This window comes from Zonotrichia leucophrys, chromosome 4, assembly GCF_028769735.1.
Source record: "Zonotrichia leucophrys gambelii isolate GWCS_2022_RI chromosome 4, RI_Zleu_2.0, whole genome shotgun sequence".
Lineage (NCBI taxonomy): Eukaryota > Metazoa > Chordata > Aves > Passeriformes > Passerellidae > Zonotrichia > Zonotrichia leucophrys.
In genome coordinates, this window is record NC_088173.1 from 7,187,131 (window position 1) to 7,204,531 (window position 17,401).

Below are 17,401 nucleotides of genomic sequence, written 5' to 3' on the forward strand. Positions count from 1 at the left end.
TGTCTCTTTTTTCTGTTTTTTTCATTATCATACAATGAGAAAAATCTATGGGAAATTTCTGCCTTTCAGATGTTCTTACTGCTTTTGTGTTTTTTTCTTCCTCCTCATCCTTCCATGCGTTTTTTTCCTCTCCAGTGTTCTCAAAATATCAGCAATTCAACTGATACTTGACAGTGTTTAATATTTACTAGGAAGTCCTATGATGTGTAAATCTGATTTATACTGAGTAGGAGACCATCAACACCACCAGCAACCTACAGTTTAGAGGCTAAATTGTTAGATAGTGGTATCTGAACCTCTAAATTTATGATGTTTTTAGGTTCTACACATTTTGTCTGAGTTCTCTGGGTTTTTTTTCCCTTCCCATGGCTTTAGGTCTCTGAAATTGATCCAGAAGAATTTTCCAGTAGAATAGAGTGTGAAAGTCCTAACAATGACCTCAATCGTTTCCGAGGCTTTGTGTAAGTAGGCTTGCTGGCTCTTTAAACTTCTTGTCATTTGTTTTGGCATTCTTACTAATTTTAGGAGATCTTGTAATGTTTGCTTTAAGAAGTAGTGATATGGATAGAGGTCAGTTTGCACCACTGCATTTCTGAGTGCAGCACAACAGACAGAGCTCCAGAAGGGTTTTCTGAGCAGCAGATGGGGCACTGATGCTTTTTATTTTGTATTAAATATGTTCAACATTTTAGTTTAGGTTGTTTCGCAGGCTTCATACTTGAAATAGCTGTTTTAAATCTGCTCTTCATAATATATGGTATCTGTAATGTTTGGTCTGGACCACAGCCTGACTGGGCAAGCTGCATTGCTTAGAATTAGAAATCGGAAGGACTGGCTTCCTTTCCTACTCTGATTTCTTTTGTGTAACCTTCAGTCAGTTGATCAAACTCCTTTTGACCAGTATGCCTATCTCTGTCTTTTCTTCAGACTGGGTTTATGAGTTTTCTTCATGATTAGGGTTGGAGGGGACATTAAGGTACTAGATGATTATTAAGGTCCCTTCCAACCCCAGTCATTCTATGATTCTGTGATACTTACACATTTATGACTTTCTATAGATAATAGGAAAACAAACTACTTTTTTATGGGGTGACCTGTTTTCAGGTTTTGAGAGTTAGAATGTGTTTATTCTTCCCTTTGCACACTGACACATTAGATATTTGAGAATAAAAATAAATACATATAAATCTTAGTCTCTGAGGAAGCACCTTGACAAAGAGTGGGCCTAGTTGCACTGAAGTATACCACAGGAGTGACGGTGCTCACAGGAAATTTATGATGAGATTTAATATTTTTTTCAAATATTTTCTGATGCTGATAATCTGAATAGGATAGGGGTTTAGATTTCCAATGTTTAGATTTCCAGTCTTTTCAATAGTGTTGCCTGCTTCTCAAATACCAGATGGCAAATGTTCAGATTTTAAAGGGTGATGTGCTTTCCTGTTACTCCATTCATTTGAAAAGTCCAATCAGACATGTCGGGATGGCATTCAGTGACTTGCAGCTTCTTTGGGAAATCTGTTCCTAATTTGCAAAGCCTGGTTGGTAATTGCTGGATTCCTACAGCTGATATGAGGTGCTTTTTTTTTGCAGTGAGCATTCAAACATGGACCGAGTGGGTCTCAGCAAGGAAAACTTACTGCTCCGAGGATGCACAGTAAGAAACACAGAAGCTGTGGTAGGCATAGTGGTGTATGCAGGTTAGTGAACTGCCCTGGCTTTCACGGACTTGAAAACAAGGTAGTTGTGTGCCCTAAGAAACAGTACTGTACAACGGGGAATTGGGAGAGTAAAAGCTTGAATCCAGCAGAAGGCAGCCATAGCTAGAAATATTAAGAGTTCATATCTGAGTTAAGTTTGTTTCTGTTTTCACTGTAACATCTGATACCTCTGATCATTCCTGGAAGGGCAGATCTGTTGTGTGTGAACAGGTCCTCATCCTCAACTTGTTAGTTGCAATGGTAAACTGAGATTTTGAAATGGATATGGAAATGTGTGACTTGCTTAGGACTTTTTTCTTAATCAAAACTGAAGCTATTGCTGTTCTTCTGGTTCTGTTCTACAGTTTGTAGAAAGGACAGAGTTTTTTACACTAATCAATATGATGTATCCAGCCAGATAGTTGTAACACAGGTATAGGGTTTTGTAGAAAATGTTAAAATAATGGAAGGGTCAAGAATAATGCTTCTAAAGGAAAGAATATTCGTGACATTTTATGTAAGCTAATGAAAGTTGACTTATATATGACAGATTTTGATTTAACTTGTTCAGTTTTCTTTAGGACAGGATTCATGTGTTGTAGGAGAATCTGATTTACTCATATTTATAATGGCTGTTCAAATATTACTTAATAGAAATATTCTGTTTCCCAAAGCTTTGGAAATATAAAGCACTTGCAGTTGTGATACCTGTTATTAGAGAATTTCAACCTCCTTTTTGGTTGCAGGTCATGAAACCAAAGCTATGCTGAATAACAGCGGCCCTCATTACAAGCGTAGTAAATTGGAAAGAAAAGTGAACACTGATATTCTTTGGTGTGTTCTGCTCCTACTTTTGATGTGTTTAACTGGTGCAATAGGTAAGTGAGAATTGCTCAGATTCCTGCTATTTTCCTTTCTCAGCCTACAATGGTTAGTTTTTTATTTTGTGGCTCATTGATTTTGTCAGTCTTCATCCAGATGTAATTTCCTGAAAGTTGGGAGTTCTGTGAGGTTTAACTTAATGTTGTTATGTTTGATCTGGAGAGTGGTTAAAAAGTGTGTTCCTGATGTGAATTTTTGGGTCTGGATCCTGTTTCTCCATTTGATTTATCTTTTTTCTAACTAACTGTTCAGCAAAACTCCTGTTTTCCCCTGGGATTTTTCAGGTAATATGAGATACATGTACACACTGAGGTGAGAGACCTAGTGTAACTAGAGTTGGACTGACTTGGTATTTTAGAAGTTGATTAAATTATTAGCTTGAGTACATATAAAGAGACTAACTTTTCTGACAGATCATAAAGGTGTTTAAAATATGTTAAAATATGTTTAATAAAACTTCTTCAGATTACACTTAAAGGTTATGACATGATAATGTGTTCACTGGTAGACTAAAACCTAAACAAGCAAGGATCAGAAAATTAATTGCCAGCAAGTTTTTTTGGAGGGAAGAAACTGTTTGTGAAGTGTAGTTAATTTTTGTTTATTTCTGAGATATATTGTATAGATGCATGGAAGGCATGTAAGGTGTTTCTTCATGTATGTATTGAAACTTGGGACTCCTGTTGGGGAAAAAACCCCAAGATATAAAATTGTTGTTTAAAAGCTTAGAAAGAACTGCAGAGTGTAACAGCTAACATAATAACTCTGAGCTGTGAAACGCTTTACATAAAACTGATTGACTTTATCTTGTTTTTGTTTTCAAGGTCATGGACTTTGGTTAAGTAGGTATTCGGAAATACCTTTTTTTAACATCCCCAGGCCAGATGGGAAATCGAATCCTCCAGCATTAGCAGGCTTCTATATGTTCTGGACAATGATAATTTTGTTACAGGTAACTGATCTGCTTTGAACATGGGTCATATTCTGATCTCAGTTGTACCCTTGAAGTAACTCTTTGACTCCAGTAGAGCTACTTTGTCCTTTAACTGGCCAAAGACCTTGGTGTTATTTAATCCCTATGTTTTATTTTGCTAGGTCTTGATCCCTGTTTCTCTCTATGTTTCAATTGAAATTGTCAAACTGGGACAAATTTATTTAATACAGAATGACATTGATTTTTACCATGAGAAAACAGACTCAAGTATTCAGTGTCGAGCACTAAATATTGCTGAAGACCTTGGCCAGATTCAGTATATTTTCTCTGACAAGACTGGAACCCTCACTGAAAATAAGATGGTTTTTCGGAGATGCAGCATTGCAGGACAGGAGTATTGCCATGAGGAAAATGGTAAGACACTCAACCTTTGTCCACCTGGATCATTTTTCCAACATATTTGAAACCATGAACTAAATATTCTTTACTCCTTATGGAAGAAGTCATGCCTACTTGGTTTTGTTTCTCTCCATGGAATATTCAGAACCCAGAATGTTGGAAAATTGCCCATCTACTCTTTCCTCTTTTTTTTTCCCTCCAACTGGAGTGCTAATGCTTACTTGGCATTTTAAGGTTTAAACATTCTGTTGACTGTCCTAGCAGTGTACCACCTTTCTGTAGTATAAGTTAAGACTCCACTTTGACATAGTTCTGCTCTTGAGGACATAGTAACCCAAATTAAATACATGCTTAACAGCATTAATACGTTATTTAACAGTAATTTTAAGGTGCAAGTCAATCAGATGTGTGTCCATGTGTGTTAATGCTGCAAAGGTAAGTACCTTCATTGAAAATTACTGTTGTATTCTTACTTAGATCTTACACAGGTGCTTATTATTAGGCAAAAAATCAAGAAGCAGTGTTAATGAATAGTTGCTGTCTTATTGTCTAAAAGTGTACGATCTGTCAGTGTGTATTTCATGAGAGACAACTTGAAGTCTTCTGGGAGCTGGGAGAAGATATAGCTCCAGACACAAGAGAAAATTGGGCAGAGTGATGTGAATTATTTAATTAGCCATTTTATTAATTAAGCAAAACCACAAAGTATTTATTACAGTTACCATGTGTATGTACTAGTGCCGGCAGGCATTTTTCTGGTGGACAATGCAAATATTCCATATGAGATCAAGGCTGGGCTGCTGATGATAGGTGGACATGTGAGGCACAGCTGTGTAGTAAACCCTCTTTGTGGTTTTTAAGGGTTTGCTGCCAGATAGAACTGTTCACAACTACAAGCAAAAGGCACACTCTGCTGGCCACAGCAATGAATCAGTTCAGCCCTTCTTTTGTTGTGTCACAGGACCAGATATTACAGACAAATTTTACAGCAATTGCTGCACATGTTTTTTTGGAAGTCTTATGATGAGGGTTCCCAGATGCTTCTTTGGCATTTTATTTTAATTTCATTTTTGGCGTTATATTTTCAGAGCGTTTCCTAAATCAAGGAAAACTTTCAGAAAAGAAACCAAAGAGTAGTATGAGTGATGCAATTGTGGCTGATTCAGGTCTCAGTGTGCCAGGGAAAGTATGCCTCCACATGCTTCTGCTAGTAGTTCACATAAAGTTATCTTCCAAAATTATTAGTTGTTGATTATGTACATAATTACTTCCTCCTGTGCCCTGTCTTTTCCCTGGAGAGTAAACATGCATTTCTTCCTAGAAAATTAGAAATTATATGAGCCCTGAAAATCAGTTTGAAAAACATTGGAGGGCCTGTTTTGTAGCCCTGGTTTGTATTTGTTTAGATGCATAGAGCTGCTGTTTGCAAGGCTCTTGCTACATATGGTAAGAGTTGCAGTGCAACACAGTAGAGTCTTTTATAGAAGCTGCTTAATCTGAATATGTATTTCTGGGTTTACATCTGTATTTCCTGGGGTAAAGGGGTGCCCGTGGTTCAGAATAATCCTCCATGGAGATGCCCCCAGGCTGTGTTCTGTCTGAAGTGACATGTGTTTCTTGGACCATGGCAGCAGAGCAGTGTGGTGTTGTGAGAGACGCCGTGTGTTACTTCAGCCGGAGCATGCAGCTTCTCCACAGCCTGGAGCAGAGCAGAATGGGTGTGTTTTGTCCAAGCCTGCCTCTACAAACACACATACTAAGTCATTGGTGCTGCTTTCCAGTAAATCTATCAGTGCCTTTTGTGTGATTTTGTATTTGGTAGTTGTGGAGAGCCCCACAACGTTACGTTCCCACTTACCTGTTTTTTTAAAAGAGCTATGTTACTAGTTTCATACTGATATCAGGAAGGTGGCTTGCCAAGGTATAAGCTCTGGTTTCTCTGTTTCCTTGGACTCATCAGAATAGTAGGACAGGACTCTTTCATTTGTGTTGCAGAAAGAGAAGACAGTAGAAAATACAAGACTCGCAAATGACAAAATAAACCTATTTCCATCTCATTTAGAGCAACAGACCTGTGGAAAGGTTTTCTGTTTGCATAAAACAGAATGATATCCTGCTTTTCATTTCTTTCCTGTACATTTGGTACCACCTGAAATAAAGAAATAGGGAATTACTGGTGTTGCTGGACATGTCTGCAATGTATCCTAATGTTGGTTTTTTGCTAGGATGCCATTGTTTCTATTCAGACTTCAGTGGAATAAAGAGGCAATGCACAGCTCTCAGAACAGTTTTTCCATGCTGTCTGTGGATTTTAGGCACTGAACTGCTAGTGTATGCTCATGGAATGCTGTTTTCACAGTGCGAGGTAAAACTTGAAAGCTGAATAGTGTACTTCCAGTGCTTTCCAGAGATTTCAGCTTCTGGCATGTGGTCAAACACTCTCAGAACTCCAGTGCAAATACTTGGATATGTTCTTAATCAAGCACATGATAGCATAGGAGTGTTTCCATTTGCTGCAGAGATTCTTTACACAATTGATTTGTGGAGAGAAACAGAACTGCATTTACATCTCTGGCACAAATGTGTTACATGTGTCCAGACAAAGTTTGATTATTGAAACTTGCTTTTCAATTAAAAACTCAGAAAATGTGTATCTGTTTGTGAGGGGGTGTCCAATACTGAAACAATAAACACAGTTTGAATGAGTTCCCGCTAGCAGCTGTACTTATCAAACCTCTGACATACAATCCTGATCCATCATAACATAATGGCTAGAAAACTCGTCAGAAGTCTGGTCCTCTTTTTCTGGCTTAAAGCAGAATTGTTGCTATTATTCTTTATGAAATTCTTTGTTTTATTTCTTCAGAACCTCCAGTAAAGTCCTATTCAGTGCTTTCTCAGGCATTCCATTCTAATTTGTCCCATCATCTCTGACAAGGTTTTGTTGATACCTAGCCTGAGTTCATCTTGCCACAATATGGAGCCATTGGGTCTTCTGACAGCCACAGTGTTCATGGAAAACAAGCTATTTCCTTCCTACCTCTATGCAATTTCCCTTCACTTGAACATGCATTTGACTCCAATCAATGTGCCCTTCTGGAGGTTGTATGACTCCGGTTTATTTGAACTCCAGTTATGTAAAATTCAGATAATTTTTGTACTGTCTTCTGGATTCAATCCAGTAGAATGCTGCTCAAACAGGAAGACAGTGTGGTGGCTTGTTACAGGTTTAATTTTTCATAAATGGTGGATTATTCTTAACTATATAAGTAATTCCTTACTTTGGACATGTTTCTTTTTGCTCATACAACAATGATTTTGTTTCCCTTTCCTTAGCAAAGAGGTTGGAATCCTATCAAGAGATTGATTCAGAGGATGAGGATTCCGCTTGTTGTCAGTGTGGCTCTTCAGCCCCTACATCACAATGTCAGGGGCACAACTGCAGAGCTGTGTGTGAACCTTTGAAGAGAAAGTCTTTGAACCAGTTATCTGGTAGTAACTCTGCATTCAAAAGGCAAGATGAAGCAGGTGATATTCCCAACTCAGGACACATGGCTTTCAGCAGTCCCATAGTAAGTAGAAGCTGTTTGGTTTATTGCTAAATTTCTGAATTAACTCATGAAGGTATCTCTTTTTACTCCCATTTGATCAGATTGGTTGTCATTTAAGAAATCCCTTCTCTCTTCCACCAAAATTTGGGGTGTCATGATGGCTTGGTTGCTGTTTACAACTGACATTGCAGGCACATGTTGGTTCATGAAGGTCTGTACTTTGACTCTGGCTACTCTGCATCCATGATCAATTCAAATGAAATTACTGACTTAATAACAGTTTGTTCTTTTATTTTAAGAGGTTTCTAGCATTTTCCTTTGTTTTTAATAGGAAATATCAATATGGTCAATACTTATTTGAGGTTATGTGAGGAGAAAGCTCTGCTTCTGTACCTGAAGGTATCTGAATATCATTCATCATAGTTAATCTCTGTTGCAGTGTCTAAAGCTATGAACTAAGCCTTTAGTGTTTGCCTCTTTGGGCAGGAAGTTTGCCATTTTCAATGGACTAGCACAAGGCAGTGAGGATGCCAGTGTTCCTCTGTTTCCTAGTATTACAACTCAGCACAGGAGGGAAGTTGTATGAACTTCTACATTTTGATCGTCTGTAACTGATTTAACCTCCAGAGGCTGAGTTTATAACCTGATGGAAACTTTTGTTCATTTCAAAATAGGAAACAGATGTTGTACCAGACACACAACTGCTGGAGAAGTTCAGTCAAATTTCTTTTCATTCCTATCAACAATCAGAAGAAGCTAGCAGCGAGTTTTCTTTGGAGACAATGTATATCACTGATTTCTTTCTTGCTCTGGCAATCTGTAATACTGTTGTAGTCTCAGGCCCCAATCAGACACGTCAGAAGGTAAGGTCATGCTTTTGGTTATTTGACCATATTTGCAAGTAGCTGATCTCCTTTTGGTTCAGTTACAAAAATAAAAATACTATTAACTGACATTTAAAAAATTATCGTTTTCACCTCTGCATTTTTGTCCTGTTAGGAAGAAGGTAATTACTGTAAAACCATGGAGTGCAATGAGTTAATGAATAAAATAATACCGATAAATTTGCTTCAATTTTATTGTTTCTGTGACCATTTGTAACTTTTACAAGACAAATTTGGAGAGTAAATTGCAGTTGTATTTTTTTCCATATTCTAGTTACAGGTTTCTTTAGATATGGGTATAACTTCCTGTAATAATACATTAACAGTCAGATTACCTTCACAAGTGGGTTATTGTTGTCCAAAAAATAAGAATAATTGCTGAAGATTCACAGAATATTGAAACTAAGAATGCTCTTACCTCATGGAATACTGTTCCCTGACTATTCAAATAGACATTCAGCAAAAGTATGGAAGATGAAGTTTTATATGTATATTAGTCTGAAGAAAAATTCCTTTGCAGAATGGCATAAAGTTGTTTCACCATGAATTAACAGTGCATTTTCTAGTCTGCCCTGGTTTAGTAGTTTGGAGTGACCATTTGTTTTTTTTCAGTGCACACGACCTAACTTTTATTATAAAATAGTACTTTTTTTCAAATATTTTGGGTTTTTTCAGTGTGGGATTTTCGTAACTCTATTTTTTGCCAGTTTTGACAGTGTTGCAGGATAATTCCCAAGTTCAGCTTTGATTTTTTTCCCTCATTACCTGGTGATTTACATTTGTTGACTTTGTTTTTGGAAAAAAAAATTAGTGACATGTGCAGAACTAGATTTTCGTGTCCGTCTAGGTACTAAACCCACAGCCAGAGCTGGAGACATTCACAAAACATATCCTGTGGGATATAAAGTACCTCCTATTTATAAATAAACTTTATGTTTTATTGTGCTTCCAAGCATTCCCAGAAAGTGTCCAGTAGGCAGCCTAGAGATCCATGTGAGGAGGATGAGTTCATAGTCGATAGTTACCTAATCCTTAAAAGGAATGGAGACTCTCACAGGTGAGAATCTTGGTTTTTTGAGAATAATATGTCTGAATTACTTGCCAGCAGGGTAGAAGTTCTCCAGGTCACTAATAGGTAGATTGGGAGGAGCAGTGTGCAAAGAGGTTTCTGAGTTCATGATTAGGGAATGACAGGAGATAACTCAAGGCAATGAGAAGTTTCAGTGTTGCCATAGGAAGAGGCAATGAAAAGACATTATTCCTTGTCTCTGTTTCCATGATGTTGAATGGAGACACATTGCAACTTGCTGGAACTGTGGAGGACTGAGCCATGGTTTGTCCCTACCTTTTGATTTTCAGTGGCAAAGAGAACTTGCTTCCTGGTAACTCATTCTTACGTCCTTACCAGCAGTGAGAAAGGAATGTCAGCCTTGTATCCCTATCCCTTATTTTTATAAGCTGTTAGCTCCCTAGCTGTTCCGAGTAACAGGAAGCCAATTATTTTATAACACTGATCACAGGGGAACTTTCTTTTAATTCAAACCACTAAAAACTGTTGATAAACATAAACTGAATGTTTAGCAGTTCTTGTAGCTGGTTAGTGTGAGGGGGTTGGTTTCTTCTTCACAAGTATTTTGCTAATTCAGAACACGGGTTAAAGTGTTTAGTTCAATGTGCCACAACTTCAGAAAGTTATAATGTCACACTTACTCTGTTCATTACTGGAAGTTCTGAAGAGAAATATTGCATGGAGCCATGAATTCAACTTGAAACATCCAATTTTCAGACCTGAAGTACTTCCACAGCTTTTAGAGGCTGATTACTGTTCTCAAATGGTTTACTTTAGCTGGCCATTTTTAAAACAAGCAGTCAAACCTTTGGTAAATTTTAAAATACTGCTTTCATTATGAAGCATACCTATTTTGTAAGATGTCCTTCCTTAATGTAATAAAAAGGAAGACTCTAACATAAATACTTTCTCTAACCATTCTGTTCCAGATGAGACTTTCTTCACTGAGTAGGATGCCTATTAAATCACTTGAGGAAATCAGGCAAATGTTCCAGAGGTTTTCAGTCTGGAGACTAAGTTCTTCTCCACTTCCAAGTGTAAAGGAGTCATCATCCGAGAGCCCCAATACTTTTGTGAGAAAACTGTCTATTTTTAGAATGAAACTGGCTTCACCTACTTTGGATGGAGATGCTCAAAGGATTTCTGAACCTCACACTATTGACAGCCCAGAAAATTCTCAAGTGCCTGGAGAACTCCATGTAGAGAATGTAGCTGCTGGTGGTGAACCCAACCGTGCTGTGTCATCTATTGAATTATCTCCCACACCAAAACTCTGTTATGAAGCTGAGAGTCCAGATGAAGCTGCCTTGGTTCATGCTGCTAGGGCTTATAAATGTGTTTTACAGGCTAGGACTCCAGATCAAGTAACTGTGGACTTTGCAGGTCTGGGGCCTTTAACGTTTCAGCTTTTGCATATCCTGCCTTTTGATTCACTGCGGAAAAGGATGTCAGTGGTGGTTCGGCATCCAGTCTCCAACCAAGTGGTGGTGTACACAAAAGGTGCAGACTCAGTCATGATGGATTTGTTGGGAAGTGCATCTGAAGGTATCTATAGAACTTGTAATTCACTCCTTAATGATAAGTTTTAACAATTTGCTACTTCAAGAGTGTATTTAGACCTTCAAAATTTTCTGCTAAATTGAGCCTAAACATGCATGTTTAATTTGCTTTCTCTTCTTTTTGTGTGACAGTACATAGTAATAATTCTGAAATTGAAGAGAAGATTAAAGAGAGAACTCAGCAGCATTTGGATGAATATGCCAGAAGAGGACTGCGCACTCTGTGTATTGCTAAGAAGGTATTTCTTTTAATACATATTTTGTAGAATGTTTGCAGTCTGTCACCAGCCTCAGTGGTACCACCAATGGAGCAAACATCATGTCTTCCAAACAGATTCTTCTATTGCCACATTTTGTTTATCCTGATGTTCATTTAGGAAGAATTTGTAAGAAAACACTGATCAATTCCTGACATCTGATAGATTGCCATTTTTGTCAGTTCAGGATGCCAAGCATTTTAGCATCTTAATTTTAAAACAGGGATTGTCAAATAGCCAGATTTTTCTTCAGGAGTCATAAGCAGGTCTCATTGTGTGAATCTTACCCTAGGTGGAATTCCAGACACAGAAAAGAGATTAAGTCACACCTGTTTTATTGGGTTTCACAAACGGTTGCAGTGTTACAAGCTGTGGATGCACAACTGAAGTGATGTTTTGAGATTCCATTTTAAATTCAAAGCTGCTTGAACGTAAAATTCCATAGGGATTGAAACAGGCTAGAAGCCTCTTGACAAAGCTTTATGCAAAGTGAAAGCTCAGGCTGTGTAGCTGTGCAGCCATCGAGCTGTACCCAGCTGTGCAGTGGTTCTGTGGCAGTGTCAGGGCTGCAGGTGACTGTGCCCATTACCCTGCCTGCTTTCTATCTAAATGGAAATCTGTCAGGCAGCCCCAGGAACCTGCAGGGTGCCAATGAGTAAGTAGCCTGGAAAAGTAATCTAACACTCTGAACATTGTCCTAAATCTATGGACATCCCGGAGCATGTAAGCAATGTGCTGCCAGGGGTTGCACTTGTAGGTTTGGGATGGGGACAGCAGAAGAACCATAAGAACACTTTTGATTCCTTGTTCAAAGCCCAGTGTAGATACATGCCTATGTTTTCCCTCCCTGTGTAGGTGATGAGTGATGCAGAATATGCAGAGTGGTTAAATCATCGTTTTTTAGCAGAAACCAGCATTGACAATAGGGAGGACCTGCTGCTTCAATCTGCCATGAGGCTTGAGACCAAACTAACTTTGCTTGGTAGGTAGAAAATACTGTAACTCCCAGGAAAATGCCTGTGATGTTCATAATTGGAATTTGCTTGCAGAGAGCTGTGTTAATCTCAATCTGTGTAACACATAGCTTTCTACAGACTTAGAATTTATCATCACTCCTGAATTTTTTTCAAATCTCAGTGGTAAGTTTGTACTCATTGTAAAGCACACTGAAGACAGATGGTGCTCTCCTGTAGTTTGTAAAAATCTACTGTTCGGGGCGGGGGGGGGAGGTTTGTTTCTTTTATTATTAATATTGTGTATTTTTCTATCTTCACTAGATATTTTAAATGTAATTATAACAAACACATGAAATGATAGTAACAAGTCACAGGCCTGCCTGTGCAAATACTCAGAGATGCCCCACTTCTGGGCATATTTCCTGTCAGTGTTGCATTCATGGCACAGCAGATGTGCTTGTGCTGTGTTCGCCTTTAACAACATAGGGAGAAGTAAGGCATGCTTCTGCCAGAACCACTCCTCTGAAGGTCATTCAGCTGTGCAGAAATGAAACAAAAGTGTTTGCTGTAGGTGTGTGGAAGGTAAACTGCAGGCAGTCTGGGATAATCATTTTAGAGAACTGCCCAGCAAATAACATTGGGAAAACAAAGTGCAAAGATCTGACTGTGGTGGTAAAGGCAACTCATGCTAGAAGCTGAAGAGAGACAGATCCTATTGTGTAAAGTGTGCTCCTTCTCTCAGTTTGTGTCATATCTGCATAGTGCAAATGCAATAAACCTTGATACTGAAGGAATTCTGGGATCACTGGCTTCAGTTTCTGGAGAGAAGCTAGAGCAGTGCTGCAAACTGATGATATTTTAAGGCTGTACAGGTATCCTTTGCCACTAAAGCCAGCAGAGAGAAGTCAAGCTGCTTTGGAGACCTGCTGTCTTGCAGGCTTGTGTCTCTGGTGTGACAATAAGCAATATGGGTTGGCCCTAACATTAAATGGAAGTGAAAATAAGGAGGTTAAACAACTTTATACTTCAAGGTGCTTGCTTTCAGGAAATTCCAAGCACATCGTGGTAGCATGTCTATTTTGGGATATGGGTACCAGCTCATCCTGTCACTCTTGAAGTGTTTTGGTTCTGGAAATACAGCAGCACTAATCTTTCTGCTTGTCTGACTTTAGGTGCCACTGGCATTGAAGATCGCCTGCAGGAGGGTGTTCCAGACACAATACAGGCATTACGGAAAGCTGGAATAAAAATATGGATGTTGACAGGTGACAAGAGAGAGACAGCTGTCAACATTGCCTATGCTTGTAAACTGCTGGAACCAGAGGACAGAATCTTCACTCTTAAATCACAGACTAGGGTGAGTAGAAAAGTAGATTTTCTTCTCTGCTGAAAAATTCAGTAGGGCTAGTCCACAGGACAATACAGAAAAGCAAGTGTTGTTTACTTGGGAAATCAAAGAACATTTGCTTTTCTGTATTGTTCTTCCTTGCAGGTAAAATATGAAATCCTTTCTATGTATAAAGAAAGTCTGTTTGAAGATCTGTTTCTTTATATGCAGTCCCTACATTATGATTAATTATTTTAATTGAATAAACTTCCTAATTTCTCTCAGTGGTAAGCTAAGGAGTTGATGTGGCCTCAGGTTTGGAGGATTGTTCTTTAATTCTTTAATTTTTCTTTTTTTCTCTGCTTATATGTATCTTAAGAAATACAATTCGTATATGCCATAAAAGATAGTGTGGCAAGAATTAACTGTGGGGAAAATAAAGTGAAAAAAGAAAGGATTTTTAGTCCAGTTGTGTTTGAGGAAAGCTTGGAGTTTGATTTGTGCCAACATTTTCCTTTTATTCTGCTGGGAAATTAGTGTCTTACTTGACAATGAGAACTAAGCCCCTTTTGCAGAAGTGCTCTTCCTCCCTCTAACTAGGCTCAGAAATAAAAACCAGGATTTTATACTGTTGCATTTCAAAGTAAAATGATAAGAAGATTTAAGAAGATGTATTTTCTTCTGTGTTGCATGTGCTTTACATATATTGATACCACAAACTTTTTGAGCATCTCATATTGATTCTGATAAGGTAAAACATTCCACAAGGCCAGTTCCTCAGTAATTCGTGGCAGCTCACCTGTAAGGTGATATGAAGAGCACTTTTGGCTTTTTTGGCTTTTTATGCCAGACAAAAGAAACAGAGAACAAAAGTTTTATCAAAGCTGTATTTATATTACAGAATCCTTAGTGGTTGCTCTTCCTGCTAATTTGTGAAGGTTTTCTGGCTTGCATAGGTTTTTCTCTCTTCTCTTAGTGCAATACCCAAGCAAATCTGCTCAAGCAAAGTTTATCACACTTTCATTAACAGCAGTCTACATCTTTTGTGATTTTAAAGCGGTATTCAGCCTTTTGTCTGAGCCTTTCAAGATAAATACTATACAAGGACAGCATTTGACATTTTCCCCATCTGTACTTTATGAGTTAAAAAAAGGGAGGCAGACTACAAACAGAATTTCATAAGATGCCTTTCTCTTGTCTTTTATTAGGATGCCTGTGCCTTGGTAATGAGCAAAATTTTAGAAGACATCCAGAAGAATGCTTCTGTCAAAAAAACCCACAGTGAGAAACTTGGAAATGTCTCTGCAAGTCCCTCCACCCAAGCTCAAGGGTTCAATTCAGGCCTGGTTATTGATGGAAGGACTTTAGAGCATGTCCTTCATGACAGCCTACAGAATATTTTCTTGGAACTCACAGAAAAATGTCGAGCTGTAGTCTGTTGCCAAGCCACACCACTGCAGAAGAGTGTCCTGGTTCAACTGGTGCGAAATAAGCTAAAGGCAATGACGTTAGCTGTAGGTGAGTCTTGTGGTTATCATCCTTTCTCTGAAAAGAAGTAGAAGCCAGTTTCTTCTCTTGTATATTTTGTTAATGTCTGTCACAAAATTTATTTTATGAGCAAGGTAATCCTTTGAATTGTAGTTGTCTCTGATGTGAGATGATGCCTGTCTTCTGAAGTAGCAAATTCAGTCTATAAACTTAGGTCAGTATACAGCAGTAAGAACAGCATGAGTCATTGTTATGAACCATGCAAAGCAGAAAGTAGGAGCAATTTTTTTCCATCATAACCACCCAAAATTAGGAGGTGGAGGGGAGATGACTGGCTATGATTTAAAGCACTCATATTTTGTGGTGCCTCATGCCAGCTAAATTCTGACAAAAGGAACATCCATTATGTATTTGGAGAACATAGCTCAGTTCAGTTGTGTGTTCCACTTACTAATCCTGTTTTCCTTAGTGCTTTTCAGTGTTGGCCATAAAAAGGTATTTCTCTGAACTCTCTGGTGTTTGTATTTGTCTTTTCCTGCCACCTCCATAGCAATGTGATCGCCAGCAAAGCTAGTTTTGATTTTTCCTCTTTTCTCTGTAGGTGATGGTGCCAATGATGTCAGCATGATCCAGGTGGCTGACACTGGTGTGGGAATATCTGGCCAGGAAGGCATGCAGGTAGTGTATCCAAAGACAGCTGCAAATGATGTCAGGTTCCATTTTAAATCAGTTCAGAATGTACTCTGGAGACCCAATAGCTCCACAGTCTGTTCCCTTACATGGGCAAAACTTGGCAGCCTGAGCCTCACACCCCGTCCTCAGCATTCCACCAGGAGCAATCAGAAGCTGAATGCCACAGGTCAAGCTTCAAACAATAGTTTGCTGCCTGTCAGCGAGCTCCATATTTCTCATGTCCTGCAGGGAAATGAGCAGCCTAAGTGTCAGTGTCAGTGATTTCTATGCAGTGATTTATTGTGTGGTAAGAATGATGACAGCCATATTCCTGCCTGCTGTGTTGGACTGAGCTCTGTGCGTTAGTTGTAAAGTCTTGTATGGAGGGAGGATAACCTGGCAAGCACTATGTATAAAAAATTGTAAAATAAAAATTTCCAGCAGTTGGTAAGTTGCTTGGTTGGCAGTATCTGAAGCTTGTTTTTAACAGTTTGGTTATAGCATATCCTTTTCTTCTTGTGTGTCACAGGCTGTGATGGCAAGTGACTTTGCAATCTCTCAGTTTAGACACCTCAGGAAGCTGCTGCTTGTCCATGGTCACTGGTGTTGTACCAGACTTACCAACATGGTGCTTTACTTCTTCTACAAGAATGTGGTATGTAGCTGTCCCATTCTACGAGAATTTTACGTATTTTTGAGCACTGTTAGGTTTATTGAGGCTTTATTTTCTTTTTTCTCTTCCTATTGTGAATGGTTTCAAAAAGCATGTGTCAAACAATTAAGTTTCTCATTTGCCTGCAGAGGCCAGAGGCTCTTATTTCTTGGCCTGAATTTCCCACTCAGAGCCATTGTTTGATTTCATGAAACAGTGGGTGAGGGGCACTACTAATATGGTGGCAGCACAACTGTTTCAGCAAGTCATGTGTGATTTTGAAATGTTTCCACAGATTACTATAACCAGACCAAAGACCTACCAGTTTTTCTCTTGTTTTTAAAGCATTTGTCAATGGCAAAAATTTCATCATGTCATTTTTGGCTTTTCAGACCTATGTGAATCTCCTGTTCTGGTACCAGTTTTTCTGCGGGTTTTCAGGCACTTCAATGACTGACTACTGGATCTTGATTCTTTTCAATCTCCTTTTTACATCGGTGCCACCCATCATTTATGGTGTCTTGGACAAAGATGTATCTGCAGAGATACTCATGGAACTCCCACAGCTTTACACAATGAGCCAGAAATCTGTGGTAGGTTACAGAGTGCTTGGCCTGAAGCAAATTGAAATGGTCAGCATTTGAGCCATTTCTGCCTTTCTTTTATGTTTCATCTCAGATGAACATTGGTTTAAATTCCTTTCTCTGTTAGGAAATGTCAAGGCCTGTGCAATATGTGCACAAATAAAAACCTGGTTTTCAAAAGATTTTTTAGGGTCTTTTCAGTAATAGACCCAATCTTGTCAGACATTTGGATGATAAAAGAAATTCAGGACTTTGGGTAAAGGGATGTACTTGACAAACATTGTTACCAGCATGTTTATTTCATTCATTGTGCCAGCTGTCCACATTCTTCCTCAAACTGGGAGTTGTTTGAACAAGATAAGGGCACTCTGTATACTCTATTTTTTTTCTTTGTCATATAAAGGTCTCAACTGACAAAGAACCATAGCAGATTAATTTCAAATAATCCTCAAAGAACTTCTGTCAGTCAGGGTACTTTTCACCCTAC

At 38.6% G+C, this 17,401-nt stretch overlaps 1 protein-coding gene across 7 annotated transcripts in view; it reads left to right on the top strand.

Moving 5' to 3' along the window:
• Window positions 1-17,401, top strand: part of ATP10D (ATPase phospholipid transporting 10D (putative)) — a 41,048-nt gene that overhangs the window by 15,705 nt on the left and 7,942 nt on the right. For 6 of the 7 annotated variants that reach the window (XM_064710343.1, XM_064710347.1, XM_064710345.1 and 3 more), the window contains 15 exons: window positions 376-461; window positions 1,594-1,700; window positions 2,447-2,578; window positions 3,407-3,534; window positions 3,678-3,930; window positions 7,252-7,487; window positions 8,141-8,329; window positions 10,349-10,964; window positions 11,111-11,217; window positions 12,091-12,217; window positions 13,364-13,548; window positions 14,727-15,036; window positions 15,608-15,684; window positions 16,208-16,333; window positions 16,723-16,923. In XM_064710343.1, the coding sequence (XP_064566413.1) occupies window positions 376-461; window positions 1,594-1,700; window positions 2,447-2,578; window positions 3,407-3,534; window positions 3,678-3,930; window positions 7,252-7,487; window positions 8,141-8,329; window positions 10,349-10,964; window positions 11,111-11,217; window positions 12,091-12,217; window positions 13,364-13,548; window positions 14,727-15,036; window positions 15,608-15,684; window positions 16,208-16,333; window positions 16,723-16,923 (2,880 nt within the window). Of the gene's footprint in view, window positions 1-375; window positions 462-1,593; window positions 1,701-2,446; window positions 2,579-3,406; window positions 3,535-3,677; window positions 3,931-7,251; window positions 7,488-8,140; window positions 8,330-10,348; window positions 10,965-11,110; window positions 11,218-12,090; window positions 12,218-13,363; window positions 13,549-14,726; window positions 15,037-15,607; window positions 15,685-16,207; window positions 16,334-16,722; window positions 16,924-17,401 lie in introns of those variants that run through there. The other variant, XM_064710350.1, reaches the window with a different exon arrangement.